At 40.7% G+C, this 21,573-nt stretch overlaps 1 protein-coding gene across 2 annotated transcripts; it reads left to right on the top strand.

The window, feature by feature from the left end:
* Window positions 1–14,214: 14,214 nt before the first annotated feature.
* fam169b (family with sequence similarity 169 member B) lies at window positions 14,215–21,306 on the top strand. Of its 2 annotated transcripts, none has more exons than XM_035396514.1 (9): window positions 14,215–14,276; window positions 14,845–14,954; window positions 15,118–15,220; window positions 15,333–15,418; window positions 16,343–16,517; window positions 18,347–18,529; window positions 19,699–19,896; window positions 20,113–20,183; window positions 20,799–21,306. In XM_035396514.1, exons 1-9 carry the CDS (start codon window positions 14,243–14,245, stop codon window positions 20,934–20,936), a joined length of 1,098 nt encoding a protein of 365 aa, XP_035252405.1. In that variant the 5' UTR covers window positions 14,215–14,242; the 3' UTR covers window positions 20,937–21,306. The 2 variants fall into 2 exon arrangements, with proteins under 2 accessions (XP_035252405.1, XP_035252406.1); XM_035396515.1 differs by having other exon boundaries at window positions 14,216–14,276; window positions 19,699–19,872.
* Window positions 21,307–21,573: the final 267 nt, after the last annotated feature.

Here is a 21,573-nt window from a genome sequence, read left to right as displayed (position 1 = left end):
TAATTTACTTACAATTCTATATTGTGAAAATATATTTAAATATTCAAAATTGGCCGCTTTATGGGATGCCTTTACATATATTTATATATACCATTGTTGTGCGGCATGTGCATTTTATACATATATTTTTAAATATATTTAAATACATGTTAATTTATGCATTTCATACATTTATTACACAATATATTTAAACAGATATTGAATTTCTCGCCATATATTACTTTTTTGTATGGTCAAAGATGGTCAAGTCAAGGTTGTACCAAGAAGTGGCTTTCCTGTTCTGGCCTATACATGTCACCCAGTATTAACCTCATAGAAATGAAATATACTGCGATGTAGCCTACTCAAACAAAATATGAAGATTAAAAAGAATGCTGCAAGCGTTCACAATATAGCCTACAGGCAAACATACCAACATTGAGGCTACATAGGTAGGCCTATTCCCGGGAAAGGCTCAGTATATTCTCTAAAATGTAAGCACATGAACAATATTTTGCAGTATGCCTACATTTCATGACCGTATGATGGTAAAATATTGATTTCCTGATGTGAAGGCGTTATCCAAAATGCATAACTAAACATGGATAGGCTACAAACCTTTTTTTGAATGCAAAGGACAGGCTACCTTATTTGAATGTGCTGATTCAAGGCTACCAATGAAATAGGCTATTAATTAACATTATTAACAGGCCAACATTTCTGTCAATAATAGGCAAATAGATTGAATGTCACAAGCTGTTATTCATTTAGGTTATTATGCCATGTTTTTTTAGGCGACTTTAAAGTACTTGTTAGAATTCCATAAGTTCCCTGACTGTAAAAGCACTGGTTATCCATAAATAGCATATATTTGCCTAAACAGATTTTCTGTGTTTTCTTGGAAAAACAAAATATAAACCAATAAAATGCAGTCTTTCTTTTATAACTTGTAAACGTAACATACTAGCTTGAAGATGTAAAATCACATTGTGTGTGCGTGTGTGTGTGTGGAAATTACGCATTAGGAAATGTATTAGGGAGGTTGCAAAAGCAAAACAATCTGGATTCATAAAGAACTGTGCACAAAGCACGCCTAGATTCCTCATTCCAGATCTTTGACTTTGCAGCCCGGCTCGTCCTTAACCATAATTAAAATGCCCAGAGGCAAGTTAAATCACCTTAGTACTGTAAGAAACATCCAAACATTCTTCAGTTTTTTATTCTGATTTTTTAAAACTGAGGCACATATTTATGAGTCAATTAAAGATTGGTGATATATATATATATATATACCATGTAGACATAGAACATTTTATACTTATAGCTCCCTCATTTCAGGGCAACATGACTGGGACAAATGACTTCAAAGGTGTTTCTGATTGGTTGGAAGTGTTCAGATGCTTCCTGAGTGCAGGTATAAGACAGGTATAAGTGCAGAATCTAGTCTTGATTCTTGGCTTTTGACTGTCTTTGGAGGCATTTGTAAACATGAGGACCAGAGTTGTACCAATGAAAGTCAAGGAAGCTGTTATGAAACCGAGGAAAATAGAGAGCAGAAAGAGCACTGGTGAGCTCAGTAATCACAAAGGGCCTGGGAGGCTAAGGAAGATCTCTACAGTTGAATGACCAAATAGTTTTCACCATATGGAAAAAATACCCCCAAACACCTGTCCGACAGGCCAGAAACATTCTTCAGGATGCAGGCGTGGATGTTTCGGGGACTGTTGTTTGCAGATGAACCTTATGAACAGAACTACAGAGGCTACATTGCAAGATGCAAACCACTAGTTATACATATAACTGTGTGTGTGTGTGTATATGTGTATACACAACAAACTCCAGCATTACCAGCATAGAGGACCGTTCTAGCTGATGAAGATTGATGATTGAACTCCAGGAAAGGTGTGGCACATTCTCTAAAACATTTTTTATTGAGTTAAAATATTATGCTCCGGCCATCATAGCAACCTCCACGCCATGAAATCGGACATGAATTGCCTGAGATAAACTGTATTACAGTAATTAGGCATATAACTCACATTAGTGGATGTGGAAAATGCTTATGTCATATCAAACATGACATAAGCATTTTCCACATCCACTAATGTGAGTTATATGTTGCAGTTATTATACAGTTGCTTATTGTTTTCCAGGTGTGTTATGGTAGCACGTGAAACAAAAAGTACCTCATTTTTTAACCTGTCCAGTAACATGAGTGAACACACAAAGGTCAGCTTCGGACCGTAGCCGCACCTGGTCTCAAGAAAATGGGTATGCCAACAATCAGTTAGTTGTTAGCTTCTCCAGCTGTCCAGCATGAACGTCAGCCCACACTGAGCTGAAGTAGCCAGGTGTGGTATCAAGAAAGCAGGACTATAGATTGACACACCCTGAAAGAAATGTGTTATCACTGCCGCACCAGGGTTAAGGGTTGGACTTTTCCATCACATAGCCCAATTTAAACCACAGTTTGTCCGAGATTCATGTCACTTCCATGAACCCAAAAATAGACTACATGTCGAAATACATCAGAAGATCAAGAAACAGCCTATACCCCATCAAAAATTAATGTAAAAAAATAGTTTCAACCATACAGATTTTGCACAGGTAATAGTTGTCATTTTGAAATGTCAAGAACTTGCAGCCAGTTTAACTAATTAAATGTATAATTTGTTTTGAGATAAAAGGGATAAAAAGGGATCATTTATCTTTCAAAAAAAGGAACATTTGGCATTTAATGAACTGAGCCATTTATTAATTGTTGCATGGTACTATTTTTCTTTGCCAATAATTCATATAATGTTTTATGTAGGACTAAGGGAAATAAGTAATCTGTGGGTACAGGATGAAGTTTGCTCCATGTGACCCCATTCAGTGGAGGAATTTACTGCAGCGGAAGGTCTAATTGAATTAGATAAATTCCACTGCTGGAATTCATCTGTTCATTTCTTTGGTGTTAAAGTTTTACTTGGGCACTCTCATTTAACTAAGTAAAAGTAGTACTAAATAAAGGTAGTACTAATATAAATATATGGGTAATTCCTTTTTATAACGGTATAGTTTTTCATGTGTATGTAATTCATTCATTAAAAACCAGCCCACAAAATGTATTCAATATATTTTTATTCAAAGAACATTCCCCATTTTAAGGCCATTCCCCATTCAGCAAAAATAGTATCTTTCATGCTAGTTCAGATTGATTATTGGGCACTGTCCATATTCCTTGGAAGATGTCTTATTTGGACTTCATAAAGGACTTGCTAAAGATTGTTGGTGAGTGTGTTTTGAATTCAGAGCTCAGCTGATAGTAAATTCAAGGAGGGGTTGGGGTTTCCATGGAAACAGAATTCATCGGAGAATTCATTACCAAGCATTCCATTAGTGCATGAGGCAGGCTACTGCCCATCAGATAGTGAGAAATGTTTTAAGAGGATCAGCACTGAATTAAATTCCTGCGGGCTGCTTTTACTACCACAACAAAAGCGCATTTCCGCCAAAAATAAATAAAATTAATTAACAAAAATGCCAGGAAAGCAATCCAACCTCTGACCCTGAAGATTAGTTCTACAGTTTATTGATCTTTCATTTAGGACGCATGAAAGTAAATATATAAATACCCCAAAACATAATGATAGCTGAAAAATGATGACAGTGTCAGAAATATGGAGAATCAAATGCATCCTTCTAGAAGAGGTATGTTTTTTTTTAAATGTGTTATTTTTATTTCAAAAACCTCTGTAAAGCACAGAGGTTTTAACATTACATTACATTTACTTGGCAGACACTTTTATCCAAAGCAACATACAATAAGCGCATAACCCGTAGTCTTCTGGTTGTGTGATCTAATTCTTTCACTATCACACAAAAACAACTGCACAAATACCATGCAGATTAAAGGTAAAATGATTGGTCTTTGAAACAAAGAACACAAAGAATATGAATAAAAAACAACTCTGATTTTATATTGGTGTGTTTAGTGAAAGAGAATATTCTGATCCAACAGCAAAATAAAGAAAAGAAGCAGTTGCAATGTCAATCCAGTTCTGAAATGACCACCAATTGCTGATTACATACTTTTTCTTTTTTTTAACGCACATGCTATATATGAAACATTATAAACCTGGAATGCTGGACACTTACTGACCTTTCTTATTTCTTTATGGCAATAATTCAAGCACATTGAAAGAATCAGCAAGGCGCCAAACAGATTATGGGCTTTATAAAAAGCAAAGACAATATTTGCACTTTGACAATATTTGCAGTTCATTTAATCTCCATGGTAACTGTCTGTTCTTGTGTCTCCTGTCAATTACTTTTAATGCTGATTTTGAGTAAATTATGACTCTTCCTACCTAGCTGTATAATTAAAACACTATCTTCTTTGTGTAATAATATAGCTCTTCAGTTACAACTGGAAATAAATTAACTACCATACACCTGACGTAAGTGATCCATCCTTCCTTGACTGTGTGCTAATGCGAGGAGAACATACATTCTTGTTTTTGGCGCCATCCAGTGTAAGATTATCAGCATTACCTTTCAAGGTAATCTGAACATTAATACATGCAATAATAATAATAATAATAATACTAATAATAATAATAATAATAATAAGGGTAAGACAGTGGTGCAGTTGGCAGCGCTGTTGCCTCCCACAGTCAAAAGACATGCAGGATGGGCTAATTGGAGAGTCCACATTGCCCCTGGGTATGAGTGTGTGAGTCAGACCTGGTTCAAATAAGTATTTGTTTTGGATTCAAATACTTTTCTGTGCTCTGTTGATCTTTCCTGGTGTAATTGAGCCTGCCAATATGACCAGAAGGGTAGAAAGATATTAGAATCCAAAACAAATATGTATTTGATGCAGGTCTGGTGTGAGTGTATGAGTGATATGACTGCCCTATGATGGAACTGGCGTCCTGTCCAGGGTGTATTCGTGCCTCTCACCCAATGCATGCTGGGACCCTGACCAGGAATAAGTGGGTTAGATAATGGATGGATGGATAATTAGAATCATCATCATCATGATAACAGCCATAGTCATTACCACAACAATGACTGTGTAAATACTCTCCAAACCTTTAAAGAAAGAGATAACAGATTTCTACTCTGTCTACTGAGAGTAATAGCTCAAAACTGTGTCACTGACATGAATGGCAAGATCAAAAGAATCCTTGTGATTTATCCACTCAGTCCATGGGAAAAAAAAGTTAATGAACAAATGCGTTCTGTCAAGAGTTTTGTGTGAAGGCTACAAAAACCTGTTTTGTTCTGAGGAAGTATAAGGTAGCTTTTTAGGAAAGGTAGCTTTGTGGAAGTCATCTGACAAACATGGATCCGCATCTGCCGCAGAGAACCGAACGGTCTTCATGGGAAAGGTCATGAGTCAGCACACCTGCATTTCCTCTCATAGCACCTGCCAGCAAATGCCTGACTTTCCAGGGAATCTGAGGGTGAAACCTGCTTTTGTCATCATATGGGCATTTATTCCTTAACTCTGCTATCTCTCATTCCCCCCCCCCCTCTCTCATTCCCTCTCTCTCCATATGTGTGTGTGTTGAAAGCACAGGCTTCAAAAAAAAAAAGAAAAACCAGTAATTCTGATTTTTTAAATTATTATTATGAATTCGTTGAGTTGAGTACATAAACTTATTTGATGATGATTGTACCATAAACCCTGTGCAATTGCTTACTCACATGTAGCTTATTGATTGAAGTGTTGAAGGACATCCAACAACCGACCTGGAGGTTAGCCTGAATGCCGGTGGTCTGGGGGGGAAAGGGGGGAGAAAACAGCCCTGACACTTTTCTTCACAACTGAAACTGCTGGGGCTTTCCAATTAAAGGAAGAATGGGAGAAATCGATTGCCCGGCGAGATTTACATTTTTTCTAACTGCCACTGATTACCTCATCGCACAGGGAGTTGAGCTTCTGCAACAAAGGACCGGCACAAAAACAATGAACTGTACATCGGTGACCACCCAGAGCCAGGAGTATAGAGACCCCCCCGTCCCCCCGCCTCCAAGCGCCATCCCAAAAAAAAACACACTGTGCCAACATGACCCGCCGGCCCCCCTGCCGAACGCTGCTCTCATTTGTTAAACCCTCATAAACAGTTTCCCACAAAGGGAGATGGCGGGCCCACCTACCTTGGCCTGCCTCTCCCTGGCCTCATTCTTCGGCTGCAATCACGTAGAAATAAGCGTGTTTACCACCAGCGGACCGCACATGCTAATGAGCGCCAGTTTGTTTTTCACTCTGTTGAAGCACGAGGAAAAGAATTTGGGAAGAGAGACAGATAGGAGATAGATGCACTGCACGGACAAAAGTATGTGGACACCCGAACATCGCACCCATATGTTCTTATTGAACATCTAATTCCAAAAACATGGTCGTTGATGTGGAGTTGGCCTCTCTGTGGCTGTTGTAACAGCCTCCAATCTTCTGGGAAGGCTTTCCGCTAGATTTTGGAACATGGCTGTGGGGGATTCGCTTCCGTTCAGTCACAAGAGCATGAGTGAGGTTGGGCACTGATGTTGGGCGATAAGGCCTGGCTCTAAGTTAGGGTTCCAATTCATCCCAAACGTGTTTGATGGGGTTGAGGTCAGGGCTCTGTGGAGGCCAGTGATGTTCTTCTAAACCAAACCTGGCAAACCTTTTTTTATGGACCTCTCTTTGTGCACAGGGGCATTGTTATGCTGAAAATAGGAAAGGGTCTTCCCCAAACTGTTGCCACGAAGTTAGAAGCACACAATTTTCTAGAATGTCATTTAATACTATACCTTTAAGATTTCCCTCCACCGGAACTAAGGGGCCAAGCCCAAACCATGAAAAACAGCTCCAGACCATTATTCCTCCTCCACCATACAATACAGTTGGCACAGTTCATTTGGGCGTTGTCCTGGCATTCCCTGAAACCAGATTTGTCCATCAAACCGCCAGACTGTGAGGCGCGATTCATCACTCCAGAGAAAGCGTTTCCGTTGCTCCAGATGTCCAATGGCGGTGTGCTTTGTACCACTCCAGGTGACAATTGGTATTGTGTATGCTGATCTTAGGCTTGTGTGTGGCTGCTCAGCCATGGAAACCCATTTCATGAAGCTCCTGATGAAGAGTTATTATGCTGACGTTGTTTACAGAGGCAGTCTGGAACTTAGAAGTGAGTGTTGTGACCAAGGACAGATGATTTTTGCACACTACGTGCTTCAGCACTTGACGGTCCCGTTCTGGGAGCTTGTGCAGCCTACCGCTTCACTGCTGAGCTGTTGTTGCTCTTATACGTTTCCACTTCACAATAACAGCATTTACAGTTGACTGGGGCAGCTCTAGCAGGGCAAAAAATTTGACAAACTTACTTCTTGGAAAGGTGGCATCCTATGACAGTGCCACATTGAAAGTTGCTGAGCTCTTCAGTATGACCCATTCTACTGCCAATGTTTATCTACAGAGGATTCATGTCTGTATGCTTGATTTTAGGCACCTCTTGGCAATAGGTGTGGCTGAAGTAGCCAAACTTCTATTTAGAAGGAGTGTCCACATACTTTTGGTAATGTAGATAGATAGATAGATAGAGATTGCGATGGTTATCGTTGTTCTTGATTCACATTCTTCAACAAGAACAAAAATGTACCCTCTTGAGACAAAAACAAAACAAAACAATAAAAAAACTGACCAGCAGAAGTTCAGCTGATATTTTTAAATTTAATTTCAATCTGGTACAACATAATTTAGCTTTAGCCAGAGATCAACCACACACCCCCTCTCCACCCCCCCCCCACAAATGTTGACTGAACACAGTCATCCTCGTCTGTTGATCTGAGCTGTCACACTGTACTTACACTGTGACAGTCAGCACCCATGACATCAATGGTAGTAACAAGACACTTAAACAGCACACAGGTGACAATCCTAGGAGAAGCTCCCTGTTCACACCACAGAGGTAGGAAGGTATGAGTCCTGCATTAAATATTAGACAATACAAGCATATGCTTCTCGATTAGGGCTTTACTAACAAGGTGTTGGATTAACATTTACTGCTTGGATGCAACACACGAGAGTGAAATCATAAAGAAAATGACGTCACTCTCCTCAAATCCCAGATGTCAAAAAGGAAGACTATTCTCATCTTTTTATCAAAAAAAAAAAACTTAAAGAACAGGATTTGGTTGCACATGCGCACACTGCCATGTATTAAACATGGAAAATTGGAAACTTTTTGTGGGCTCAGTGCTATTCAGTTCAGAGGATTTATAGGGGTTGCTGACAATAGCTGTATGAGACACTAATCCACGAATCCATCTACACAGCTGGCTACCTGTCAACAAAGTAATGTGTTTGAACAGGCAAAGGCGACTTCTCTCTGATACACACCTCATTTTCTTCCCTTTTATAATAATACCTTTGCACCACTACCTGCATGCGTTGTCATTTTTGGTTAACTTCAAACGCAGCAGTCATCCTGGCAAAGAAAAAAATCTGCACAGAAAAGTAAAACAACATAAACCTGATATAAGGTCCTCCCAAAGAGGTCTTCAAGTTCAAAAGGATTGTTTTTCCTCCAACCAACATAAAACCTGATACATCTGATAACGTCTGAAACAACAGACTATTACTTTGGCACAGGATGCGGTATGAATCAGTCCAGCTAAGTTATTGCCACAGTGGACATGTCTTGCAAGTCGTACCAAGTCAGACTTGGGGCAGGTAGCTGTGTGTAGAAGAGTCATGCAGTCATTATAGAACTCAAGGATGACAACCATCACAATCATTTTTGTTTTGTTCTCTTTCTACCTCCCACTCTCTTTCGTTCTAGCTCTCTCTCCCTCTCTTTCTCTTTCTTGCTCTCTCTCCCTCTCTCTCTCTCTCTCTCCCTATCACTCGCTCTCCCTTGCTATCTTCCTCTCTTTCTCCCTCTCACTCGCTCTCCCTTGCTTTCTTCCTCTCTCCCCCTTTCCCTCTCTCTCCCCCTCTTTCTCACCTCTCTCTCCCTCTCTCTTTCTTTCTCTCCCTCTCTCACTCTTTCTTTCTTGGACTCTCCCTATCTCTCTCTTGCTCTCTCCCTCTCTCTCTCTTGCTCCCTCTCCCCCTCTCCCTCTCTCTCTCTCTCTCTCTCTCTCTCTCTCCCTCTTCACTGAGTCACGCTCGCCGTGCTCTCGCTGATAAACAGCTGCAGCACGCTCGCGCAAACACTACATTCTCCATTTTCACAGCGTGTTGCCGAAAAAGACGGATTGATGAAAAGGCACCACAGCTTTCAATTTACACCTCACTCCAGCCTCACCCTACCAGCACTCCGATGGGCTAGGAGACGGAACCAAAGCTCGGCTTCGCGGTTACGCGGGAGAGGGACAGGGAGCCACAACGAAGGAACCGCTGAATGGATGGTTGACTTGCTGCAAAAAAACAAAACGATGACCACAGGTGATCAGGCCCAATATGGGAGTCAGCCCTCGGAGCTGACCCTAGGGTTTCAGTGGCCCTAAGCAATAACATTATTGTGGCCCCAAAGTATTTTAAAAAAAACAACTTTTTTTATAATGTGGCCCAATGAATTGTGAGGCCCTAAATAACTGCACAGAGTGTTCATGCCCGCGGCTGGCTCTGTTGGGCCTGCTCCACGACTGAACCAAGAACCCAATATATGCCCCATAAATAAATGAGTCACTAGCAGTCTTGTTATTTGTGATTAAGTAGGTTCAAAGTGTTCTTTTCATGCAGGTAAAAAAATTAATCTGATCTGATTGGGAGGTTAGGTCATTCTGTTGTATTGAAGGCATCCGGTTCAGGATAGACAGGAAGTATTGTGCATTAAATCATCTCAGCCTGGGCTGCTCAATCATCTTAGTTTTCACTGGGGGTGGGAGGGAGGGGGGTGTAGGGGTGTAGGTGTAAGGGGTGGGGTGTTGTACTGAAGTAGGTTTTTTTCTTACTTTTGACCTGTACCCTGGCAAAGTCCACCAATCAATAGGTAAAAAGGGTCCAAGATCAAATGATCACTTCTGGATCGTCCTAGACTGCGGAGAATGTAGATATTTATAATTTTGCTATTACTGTACAATACAGATTACAGAATTCCAAATAACACACGATTACAGCATCTGACCTGAGCTCAGGGTGATTTTCCTGGTCAATATTTCTTTTTACTCTTAGGCTGAGTTTTTCCAGAACACAGATTAACGGGATAATGTGTGTGTGTGTGTGTGTGTGTGAAAAATCTTTCATTTTAAAGTAACTATAAATCTCAACAATTTGAATATAAGAATGGCTGCTAAAGGGTTGAAATATGAAATGACATATGAACTTTACCCGCTATTTTTTTTTTTACTATATTCATATTGGCTACAAAGAATTTAATACACAGTGAACATGTTATGCCATTCTTATGCCCAGCTAATGAAAGTGTTACATATGTAATACAGTAATAAAAAATCTATACATTTTGTGGCATTTTAGCATATATAAGGTGTGAATGCAGAGTGGGGGTTTGATAGACCTTTGAAAAGAGACCAAATAAAAAAGACCAGTTCCACAAACTGATTTTGATTCATAATTGTTTTATTTCGTTGTGGAGTACAGGGTCCACAGAATGCTTAACAAACTTAATGAGCCACCAAAAAGTGTGGAACTTTCATGCCTTTCTCATTGATCCAATCACAGTATTTTTCCATGGAGATCCCAGCATTTTGATTGGTTCAGATGCATGCATCAGTGTAGCCCCACCCATCAGGTTCCTGAAACCCCAATCTCCCATCACACCCAAACACCAAGTTTGTCAATTCTGAGAAAATGACAAAGGACATAGGAAACGACTCACAAATACTTCAAGCTCTCTCTTGATGATGTCATCAAAACAACAGCTGAGAATGAGGACGCTGTATATGTTTATCAGCTGGTCAAAAGTGGGCATAGGGTATAGCTCCTGCATATAATTTAAGACGTCAGAAGCACAGGTGCCGAACCGGCCAAACTTCCTCCACATCTTCGTCCCCTGAACAACAGCACCGGCACGGATGCCAAAATATCTTCAGAACCTAACAGCTGAGTGCCAGTTGATCTCTTATAGTGCGCCCACAGCATGGTGAAAACAGATTTCACAATGGAAACTGAGGTTTTACCCCGCACCAAGAATTTCAGAAATGCCTGTTATTTCCCAGTGGGAAGTTTGTGGTTTGCTCTGCAAAGGATTAGAAAGCATAATGGGATTAAAACAAGGGGAGGAAATCACAGAAGACCAGGCTGGATTTCAGTCCTAACAAACATTTCAGCAGGGCACAATTCTGGTATGTGGACTTTATCTAAACAAAGTTTATTAGATTGAAAGGGATAGAGAAAGTTGAGCCATATAGCAAACATGAAAAAGACAAAGAATCACCTTGTGCTTAACACAAAAGAGCACATAGCCTACGATATAGAAATAATAGTTCAAGAACACTGTGGTCTTAAAAACGAACGGAATACTTTAGAACAAAAACGGAGCATAAGAAGTCATTCTGTTAGCGTGCCTTCCTCTTATCCGCGCGCGTGATCTCCACTCGGGAATGCACTGGCTCAATTCCCTGCGGCGCAGGGGAGCGGCGCTGCGTGAGCAAACAGCGATAATTAAAAACGTTGTTGCGTGCTGCGTCGGTGGGAAACGCAGTATTCCGACAGCGATGTCAGGCGGCGGCAGGGCAACTTTGCTAGCTTCCCAGCAGGCCAAGGGCCCGGGGGTCTGCTGCCCTATAAATACAAGGAAAAGCAACGCACGGTGGCCCTGAATGTAATGGGACAACCAGAGCAGGACCTGTCTCCATCAATTACCGAGACGCGACCGCCCAGCAACAGCATTAAAGCAACAGCGGCATAAACTTCACTCCTCCTCCTCCGTAATCTCTTTAACAAATCATGTTCCAAAATAGAAGCCATAATTATAATTTTTTACTATTGATATTGCTACACAGCAAAGTTCACAGTGCTAAACGTTTATGAATCCAGTAGAAACCAAATATTAAAATTACTCACTCAACACAAGAGTTGTTTTCCACTGCTCATTTAGCTGATCATTATTATTATTCTAATTTAAAATATTATTGAAAAACAATGATATGCCTGTACAACTGGAACAATTCAGCAGAGCCCAGACACTGGAACTCAATATACACACGAATATATTAATCACCAAATATATACAGTTTGTGTGACTTCAGGTCAAGTGACCAGATGAAGATCCACACAAGGTCAAAATGTTATTTAATAAAGGTGAGTTTTAGTGTGCGGGCTCAACTGAAATGTTCCTGTTGTTCTCACCCAGCCAGGCTCCTGGTTTGATTTGCGTATAATCATCTTTCCCTAGGCTTGTAAAACTGGTCTGAAATGTGCATTCAATGTAGACTGTCACCTGCATTGATGAGCACACACTATACAGGCAGGCTTGTTTCCCCTTAAGAACAAATGAATCACCAAAAGTATACAATTTGTGAGACATCAACCTTATTGTAAAACAGTATTTTACAATGAACAGGTCTAACAGACAAATATGTTTTCTTCAAACTGACCATGAATAAATATAGTGACTCAACAGGTGTTTGTTGACATATCAGGTAAGTCTCCATAGCATTTGTAAAAAAGAAGGTGCAGTTTGTGATATTGGTTTCCAGCAATTCCAGGTTTTAGTCACTGTAATAATTTGGTCATTGACTTGTTTTGAATCACCCCCTCATATTGATTCTAAGTGAGCTAAGATCATGACTTGTCAGAAGTAACTGTTTATTAGTACCTGGTCAGGCTTGTCATAGGGTAAGGTTTGGAGCCTGGCAAATGACACTCAATACTGTGTTGGGTGACTGTCACTGTATGATATTTCACAATGCCATGTCGCCACCTTGTGGCAGTTTTGTCCATCACAACATGTTTTTTTTAACAGTGTCCAACTGAGGAGTTTCACATGTTAACCATCATTTAATTAAATAGAATTATCACAATTTAACTGTAATGATGACCTGTCAGTCAGCTATTCAAATCTGATGTGAAATAAGGATTAGCTGTTCCAGTTGTAATGCAGTTATGTGGTCAAGGGGTGTAAACCTGAGGATTAAACTCAAGTTAAGCACACTGCAGTTGACCCCTGACCTTTACTCTGAGTTGACTGCTATCATAACATAGTTCTCTTGATGGACTTTTCCAGTCAAAGGCATGGCTTTTTGGGTGAAGGTGTGTGGAGCCAGCTTTAAGACAAGGGTGTTGCAAGACACGCATGGTGGTTGCATTTGTGTGTTTGAACTTGGCACTTAACCTGATCTTCTTCAGTACACAACCAGCTGTATAGATGCATGGTATTTGAACCGATAATAAATCTTCCTCAATAAGGGTTCATAATAAACATAACCCCACACAGCAAACCGTTTTAAGTCCACATAATACAAGTGTGTTAGATAAAACTTCTGCGAGGTCCTTTGTTGCATTTTTCCTGGTAGTGCAAGCCTTTTCTTGAACAGTAATTTTGTTACAATAATTCTGTAACATAATTATTCAGGATTAATTATCTGCCACCAGTACGCTGTCCACGGAATTAGTCTGCAATTCCAGTGTGAAAATGTGTGAGAGCACAAATTTTCCATCTTCCGCAGGCTAATATTTTCAGTAATTGCGCTAATATAGCCTACTGTTGTCAACAGGGGACATCTAATTGAAATGTGTGTAGAATAATTGAGTCAGGATTCAATTACAAGCTCAAGCAAGCCGTATGTAGGCTATTTAGCTTAATTGTAAGTACAAAAAAAAATCAAATCAGCATGCTGTCGGCGTCATTGCAGAGTCTACACTCTCAGAAGGGTTCCAAAAGGCTCTTCTCCATGTCCATAGAGGAACCATATCTTTTCTGGGCGAAATTATTTAATCTTAATTTAATTTTCACACCTTTGGGACATATAATATAGGGTTCTATAAAGAACTCAAAAGGGTTACCCTATGAAGACAAGCAAATGAACCCTTTTTCTTAGAGTGTAGGGCCAGAATTGAGAAACGATCTAACAGGCAGCCTATATTACCTCGACTGAAAATAACAAGCTGTTTAAATGTCTAAATTCCTGCGAACGCCTAAAAGACAATGCTTTCCGAGTGGGTATTCAAAGTACACCCTAATTAGAATTTTTGGGAACTGTACAGAGACCTAAAACCCAAAACGAACAGACAATAATCTTTGCAGTGCGGTGACTTTTTGTTTTGTTTTACGGCACTAGGTCGCGCTGTTGTAAAAGAGTGCAGATAGATATATGTAAATACAAAATGGAAACCCTTTCAAAGGGCGTCCAACTTGCAGGTAAGAAAATTAATGTCTGACAAATAAAATAGGCTACACCTTAACTCAAGTATAAGTACGTAAAGTATTTGAAATTTAGCGACCGGTCTTCAACGTAATAGGTTTATGTTAATATTAGCATTGAAGCTTACTTTAAAATAATCGTTGAACACTTCACAACTGGCTTGCTTGCTAGATGATTATATATGCTACGTTCCAAACTAATTGTTTTCATGTAACGTATATGAGATGACGTTAAATAATTATATTTGCAATATATTCCTGAAGCCTTTACTAACTAGTCTGGTATTTTAAATGCTTACCAGAGAACTGCTGACATTTAATGTGTTCTAAACAATGTCATATAGAACAAGTAGGAAACGTATTTTGAAGTTCAGACTAGCCTATATAGTTCTCTGACTATAGTTCTGTTACCACCACCTATCGGTTATATTGTTACTACACAGCACACAATATAACAACAAGCTAATAATTATAATTGGCAAATGTAAAAAGGTTTGTGCGTATACGTACGTAAGAAAACTAATATCATTAAAATACGTCAATTTAGGCTATCCCGTTGACACAGTTTTCCTGAATTACAATACGTTGAAGAAGAGTGCGGAAAACTTTATGACGTGCCTGGAAACGAACAGCCCTTCCGAGAACGACTGGTTTATTCTTCCTTCTGGTGCAAAGGTCAGTATTTATCAAGTCATTTTGTAACCTGAAACTCATCCAATATTTAATTTCATGCGAAGGTGACACAACGTTGCAGATATACAGTTGGCCGTATATTCGGAATTCCTTTTACTTTAGTATATTCTACCACTTTCACATGCCATAAAAACGTGCCTCACAGGTTGAAGTCTCCCACAACAATATAAAGCACCTCTCATTGTTTGGCAATGGAGACCCAATGCACACCATCTTGGCTCTCTGTGAACCCACACATGGGACTCATGGTCAGTGGATGATACGTTTGCCTAAACTCTTTTACACAGGTTTATTTTATTATTCTGTTGTTTTTGTCGTTTTGTCCTTAATTAAATTTGTCAAAATCTGTCATTCTTACAGCGATTGCAGTCTATCTGAATGGAACATGGTGGACAGTGAGCAATGTCTTAAAGACCTCCAACACTTCCAGATCTGGGCTTGTTAGGGTAAGCTCGCTTACACTAGACATCCCGTGTGAATCAATAATTTAACAGGCCTTCCTTCAGGAAATAATATTACTACTACTACTACTACTACTAATAATAATAATAATAATGGTCAGGGACTGAAATTAGAGATTTTTCATTTGAGTCAAAACCGTTTAATACTGGTTTTGTGCATGTGCAAAATTTTAGCAAAGAACCTGGATTACCTCCACGCCATGGAATCGTATATTATGCCTGTAGTACATGTCAGGATTTGTTAAACATTTGTCTAATTTTCGCTCACAATTAAATGTAGTTGCTACAGGGCTGCTGGGCAGCTCACTTGGTAAAAGTGCTGCTTGTGACACATGATGAGTGAGCACTGCGGTCTCGGATTTGACTGTGCCTACGGTCACGTGCCTGTGCAGACTGTGGCTGACGGCCCCGCAGGAGCGGCACACAGTCAGTGTAGCGTTGCCCAGGTGATAAAGGGTGGGATTCAGTCGGCAGGAGTAGCAGTGTTCATTGCTTGAGCACCTTGTTGGCCATCTGGGTGTCCGTGGCTTGCTCTTCGCACATGCGTATGATTGGGTCTTCTCCACCCCTGCTCTGCACATGAGCGGCTCGTGACTGCGGCGTGAAAAGAAGCGGCTGGCAGAGACTGTGTGCTTCAGAGGAGAGCCAGAAGTTCCTCTCGTGCACTGTTGCGGGCCGACAGCAGGGGCCATGTATGAGCAGGCTTGTACATAGATCATGAATTTTACATTCCAAATTGGGTGGGATTGAAAAAAAAAATGTAATTGATAATTACTTGGTGTTAAATTCAATTATCAACAAGAAATGTAACTGTCTAAACCTTTCTTAGTCACAGTTAACGACCAAAGTTTTATGATAGCTGTGGACTCTCGGGTGTGTCCAGGCTGATACAGCTGTGTGCGCCCGCAGGTGCAGTCTGTGGGGGAGAGGGTGGTGCTGTTCCTCCTCAGTCAGGTGATTTTTGGGGTGTTGGAGAGGCCCCCCGATGCAGACACTTGTTTTGCTCCTCACCCCGAAAAGGAGGTGGCCAAAATTCTTTGGCAGGACGGGGAGGCTGCTGGCTTCTACACCGTGAAACAGAAAGGTAAGAGGTGGTCTGCAGAACATTCCATACTATTCCTAACTGTCCTGGGCCACGCCTACTTTCAGAAAAAAAATCAATGGAGGAGCACAAAACGCCAATGTCCCCAGAGCTGGATATGCTGCTTGTAGCAAAGCTAACAGAAGTTACTGCCTGTAAAAAAGCACTGCAATGTGACTCTAACTTTTTGGCAATGTTATTATTGAATTGCGGTGCTCCAGTAAAGATTCTCGGCCCTAGAGTTTTGGTGGCTCTTAACACGAATATTGTTGTGACTCCAGAGTACTCCAACATAAAAGAAAAACTTTTAATTGTGTGGTGCAGGGGTGGGTGTGGCCCTAAAAGGACTGTATAGTGTTTTTACCAGCGGCTGGGTCTGATCAGAGATAATGTGTTTTTTTTTTTCATGGAAAATTGTCCCTGCGTGCCAAGTATTTGTAACTTTATATTAAATGGTCACAACTGAATTTTGGGAAAAACACACATCTTTCCAAATATTTGGTCCAGTCACTAATGAGTGATTCATGTAGACACTCAGCAGAACATATACAGACATTATTTTTTTTCTTATCATCCTTTGTTTTACCAAGTGAGTCCCGTTGAGATTTGCATCTCTTTGTCAAGGGTGGCCCTGGCCAAGAGAAGCAAGAAGCTGTCAGTTTACGCATAGAACACTGTACAGAAAAGATTATGCGGATTTTAAAACTAAGCTTTTCATGCAGCCATATTCCCGGATATTTGTAGGAAGACACTTAATAAATCATTTTCCTATCTACTGTTCATATATAAGCAGTAACAATCTGGGGGCATGATCTAGATAAATACATCATCGTTTTATCAGAATTTAAGACCAGGCTCAACTCATTGAGAGTAGCCTGAATAGAGTTAAAGGACTTCTTCACATCTGAATCAAGGTCATTAATGTAAATGATAAACGGTACTGGACTCAGAATAGACCTTTGTGGTACACCCCGGGAAACAAACTTGGAGAACGATTTCAAGCCATCAGTCTGCTTTGGTGCTCAGCCCAACGTTAAAAAGCTTATTGATAAAGATAGCGTGATCAACAGTATCAAATGCTTTAGATAAGTCAATAAAGGGTGATTAGAAATCATATACACAGAGTTGGATGTGGACCATTCTCTTGTTTTCTGTGTGCATATGTACATACATTTCTACTTTCGTTGTGCGAGTATGTATCACAGGGTGCTTAGGATGGAGATTTTGTACTAGAGCAAGGGCCTAGAAATCAAATCCTGTAGGGCTATATATGCAACGTGTGGATTGTGTGGACCATATACAATGCTCTACCCACAGTACACTGCATTAAAATGCATGAGATTACTGCACGGTCTTTAGTTGCAATGTGCACTGAATGAAAAACCAAGCCAAGCTGATTAAATTAATGGACTAATGAAGTTTAGAAATTAGGAACAGAGGTTGGAAAAAAAAAAAACAACTACACACGGAATGCATTAGTTGTCCGTGACCAGTTTGGCCCTGTTCTGTTGCATAGAAAAACAAGCGCATGCATCGATTAAGGCGTACCCTTAGCTAAATGGCTAAATGCCCAACTCATCTCTCTCAATCTCTCAATGCTCTTAAGCATCTTCCAGTGTAACTGGCTCAGTAAGCACCGTCACCTCAGTTGATGCATGGGCAGCTCTCTGACGCAAGATGGCTGCCTTGCATCACCCAGGTGGTGGCTGAGGTGAACCTCCTTCATTTTAAAGCAGGTTGAGATCATGAAAGGTACCATAATAAATGCAATCTATTATTATTATTATTATTATTATTATTATTATTGTTGTAATGACATGGTGTGTGCTCAGGTGCCCTGTGTGACGGCTGCAGTGGTCTGTGCTACCTGCTCCCCGTGCTGGACACCGCGTTCGTGCGGACGGAGTTCAGAAGGAGAGGACTGGCCTTGCGGATGCTGGAGGACTTCTGCGTGTCATACGCCGAGGAGGAATTCATAGGAATCAGCCGCCCGGTGTCGAGCGGCATGTACCAAGGTGAATCACCTCGAACCCTAGAGTTCACTTTCAGCTGCACCGGTCATAACTTGACTGCCTGACCCCGGGCTTACTTCCTGTCTGTGTTTTAATTTCAGGTGTTTATAACCAACGTTTTCTGACACGTTTCCCATACCTTTTACTGTAGTTATTAGAAAATGTCCATAGTGAGGTGATTGCGGTGGTGTGCAGATGAATTTTCACGTGTCGGGTCAAAGACTGACTTGTCTGTGATTGATGCTTCAGTCATAAAAACAGCGATGAGTGCCTTATCTGTTGCAACGGCCAAGAATGAGGGTTGGAACGGTGTTTGTACAAGACTGAAGCTGTCTTGGTGAAATATTAAGAGACAAGGAATGTTTGAAGATAAAAAATGGAGAATAACTTAAGTCACGTGTTCCTTGTGAGCATATGAAAAGCCAGAAGCCTTTTTGGCCTTAACTTGAATATGAATAGTGCATAATCATATTGTGCAATATGATTACTTTAATATTATAACAAGATTTGATTGGGTCCTGTGAACCTCCATTGCTGAACTGAATTGTTGTAAATGCAGTTTGGCTGATTTAGAGAAAATGAAAGTAGAGCTGCATCATAAATCATATATCAAAAAGTTTATGATGTTCTAAAAAAAGTAATTGTATATACAGTGTATGCTGCATACAGTATGCAAGTTGTAATACAGATGGATTAGGTCAGTCTCAAAGTCATTCAGATAGAGAACTAAAAAATAAGTTTAGTTGTATTAGTAGACTTCCCCTACCTGCTGTAATTCAAAGGGTAAAATGCAGCACTCTCAAAAATCCCATAATTTTGTACCATGTTTTTAATATAAAACTATGAATTATGAACAATGGTAAAAAAACAACAAAAAAAAAACAGTTATGTACATGATGCTAATGTGTTACAGCTCAATAATCATTCCTCAGACCAGGTCCTTCAGCATTTTATTGTAAAGGAACTTCCTCAGGTGCTGGATAACCCATTAAGGTTTAAGATGCATTAAGGGTTAAGATCACAATTATGAGATTAGAATGTTGCTGATGTAACAATTGCTACTGGTAATTGAAAGCAATAGAGTTCTAGAACGCCGATCAGAATTTATAAAAAAAAACCATTTCAAAGAACCTATGCTTAGAGGGTTTAAAATGGTGCCTGTCTCCGTGCAGTTTGCAGGAAGTACCTGCAGGCCCAGGAGCGGGACAGGGACCGGCTGTACGAGGTGGAGGCGCCGGGTGGCTGGGCACAGAGACGAAATGTGTGGCTGAGCCTTCAGCTCAGCCGCTGCTCCGCACACAGCGAGACCGACCGACTTCCACAAGAGCAGCAGCTGCTCGCTTTGCGTAAGAGCTCAACGGGGCTAGAGGGCGGGAGACATTCCCGGGTCCGGCAAATCGCACTGTGCTCTGAGCTCGGTTCTGTGATTTTGTTTTCCACCGTCGAATCGGACCCCGGTGCTTTTAGTGCGTTTTTATGCTTTGATTTTCAGTCTGCGTCTAAAGGTTTACACCTTTGCGGGAAATGTAACAGAATGACCCTGGGATACATCACTGAAGTCAAACCTTTTTTTTTTTTTCTGGCAGACTCCAGTTTAGAGAAAAACCTGTCTGAAGTGGAGAGTGAAAGTATAGTCGCCTCGGACAAAGGAAAAAAGGTGAAATCGATGCTCATTTTAAAATGTTTTATTTTTAAAAAGCCTTCCCCTGCAATTTAGAATACCCCCTCCCCCCCCCCCCCCCCTCCATTGTACTGTCCCCCTTCAGTCTGTGCTATATGACCTGTGCCCCGTGACCACAGAGCACTACAGCTGTAATGCCTTTTAGCGTTTCACCCTTTTCACACCAAACAGGCCTACGGGCACTATAGGAGAGAGCGAGTACCAATCAGAGGAGAGGTGCATCTCTCACTTAGAGCAACTGGTACCCTATGGGCACCCGGTGCAATGAAGGGAAGACTAATGCAGCGGTAACCGGGGGAACCGTGGCCAGCTTGAACCCACCCTGCTCCTGGCCGGAAACGACCAATTGGAACCCAGTTCTGCAGATTTGCTAGGAGGCCCATTACATTACATTCATTTGGCAGATACTTTTATTCAAAGCAACGTACAATAAGTGCATACCAAAGCTCATTGGAGCAACTACAATGCCAATGACAGCCATGCAGTGGTTTACATATGACTTCACAGTATGCTTTATGCTTTACTGTAGAATGATCCTGCTTTGGTGTTCCATTTACATCCTGCCACTGTCACTCTGCTTTTCTGTGTCAGGGTTCCGATTTCCAAAATGCTGCCAGGGAGGACGCCACTACCCACAAGCCCCAGAGAAACCCCCGGCGCAAGCGTACGGGAGAGACGGCCGAGGAGGAGGAAAGCGGGAATTCCAAACAATCCCGGGTTTCAAATTAGTCTATCAATGTTGGGGTGTGGTGTGGTGGGGTGGGGGGGCGAGAGTGGGAGGACAGATCCTGTCACCTGTGTTCAGTTCCAATGTAATCTGGGCATGAGTGTCTGGTATGCTGTTTTTTTTTTTTGTTGAAAGCGGTGGGCTGTTTCAGTATTGAAGTAGATAATTATAAAATGGACACCAGGGCCGTCAAAAGAAGCCAAGCCACAATGAACTGCTGATCAAAGCCCAAGCAGTACAAGCTCAATATCAAAGTCTTGGATATGGAATTAAAAATGAATGTTGATGTATGTTTTGTTTATGTCAACATTCTGTACAAATGTTATGTTTTCAGTTGTACTGTTCGTCACAACATAAATATTTTTAAAAATGTTTTATTCTTAAAAATCTAGTGCAGAATACATGCAACTCTGTAAAACAAATGAAAAATATTATAACATGAGGACATTATACCACTAGCACCAGGCGTCAGGCTTAAGCTACTATGAGCCTGACCTGGTTGATACTGTTGTGAGATAAGTCCACCCAAATATTTGGAATGGCTTTGCAAATAAACCAGTAGCCAGTTATTTCTAATAAATCCATGAGCTTTTAAGGGAACAATTGAAGTGAACTAAACCATCTCTGTTGGCAAAAAAA

This window comes from Anguilla anguilla, chromosome 16 (assembly GCF_013347855.1).
Source record: "Anguilla anguilla isolate fAngAng1 chromosome 16, fAngAng1.pri, whole genome shotgun sequence".
Lineage (NCBI taxonomy): Eukaryota > Metazoa > Chordata > Actinopteri > Anguilliformes > Anguillidae > Anguilla > Anguilla anguilla.
The sequence above is the reverse complement of the archived record's forward strand: the minus strand, read 5'-3'. Positions and strand labels throughout refer to the sequence as shown.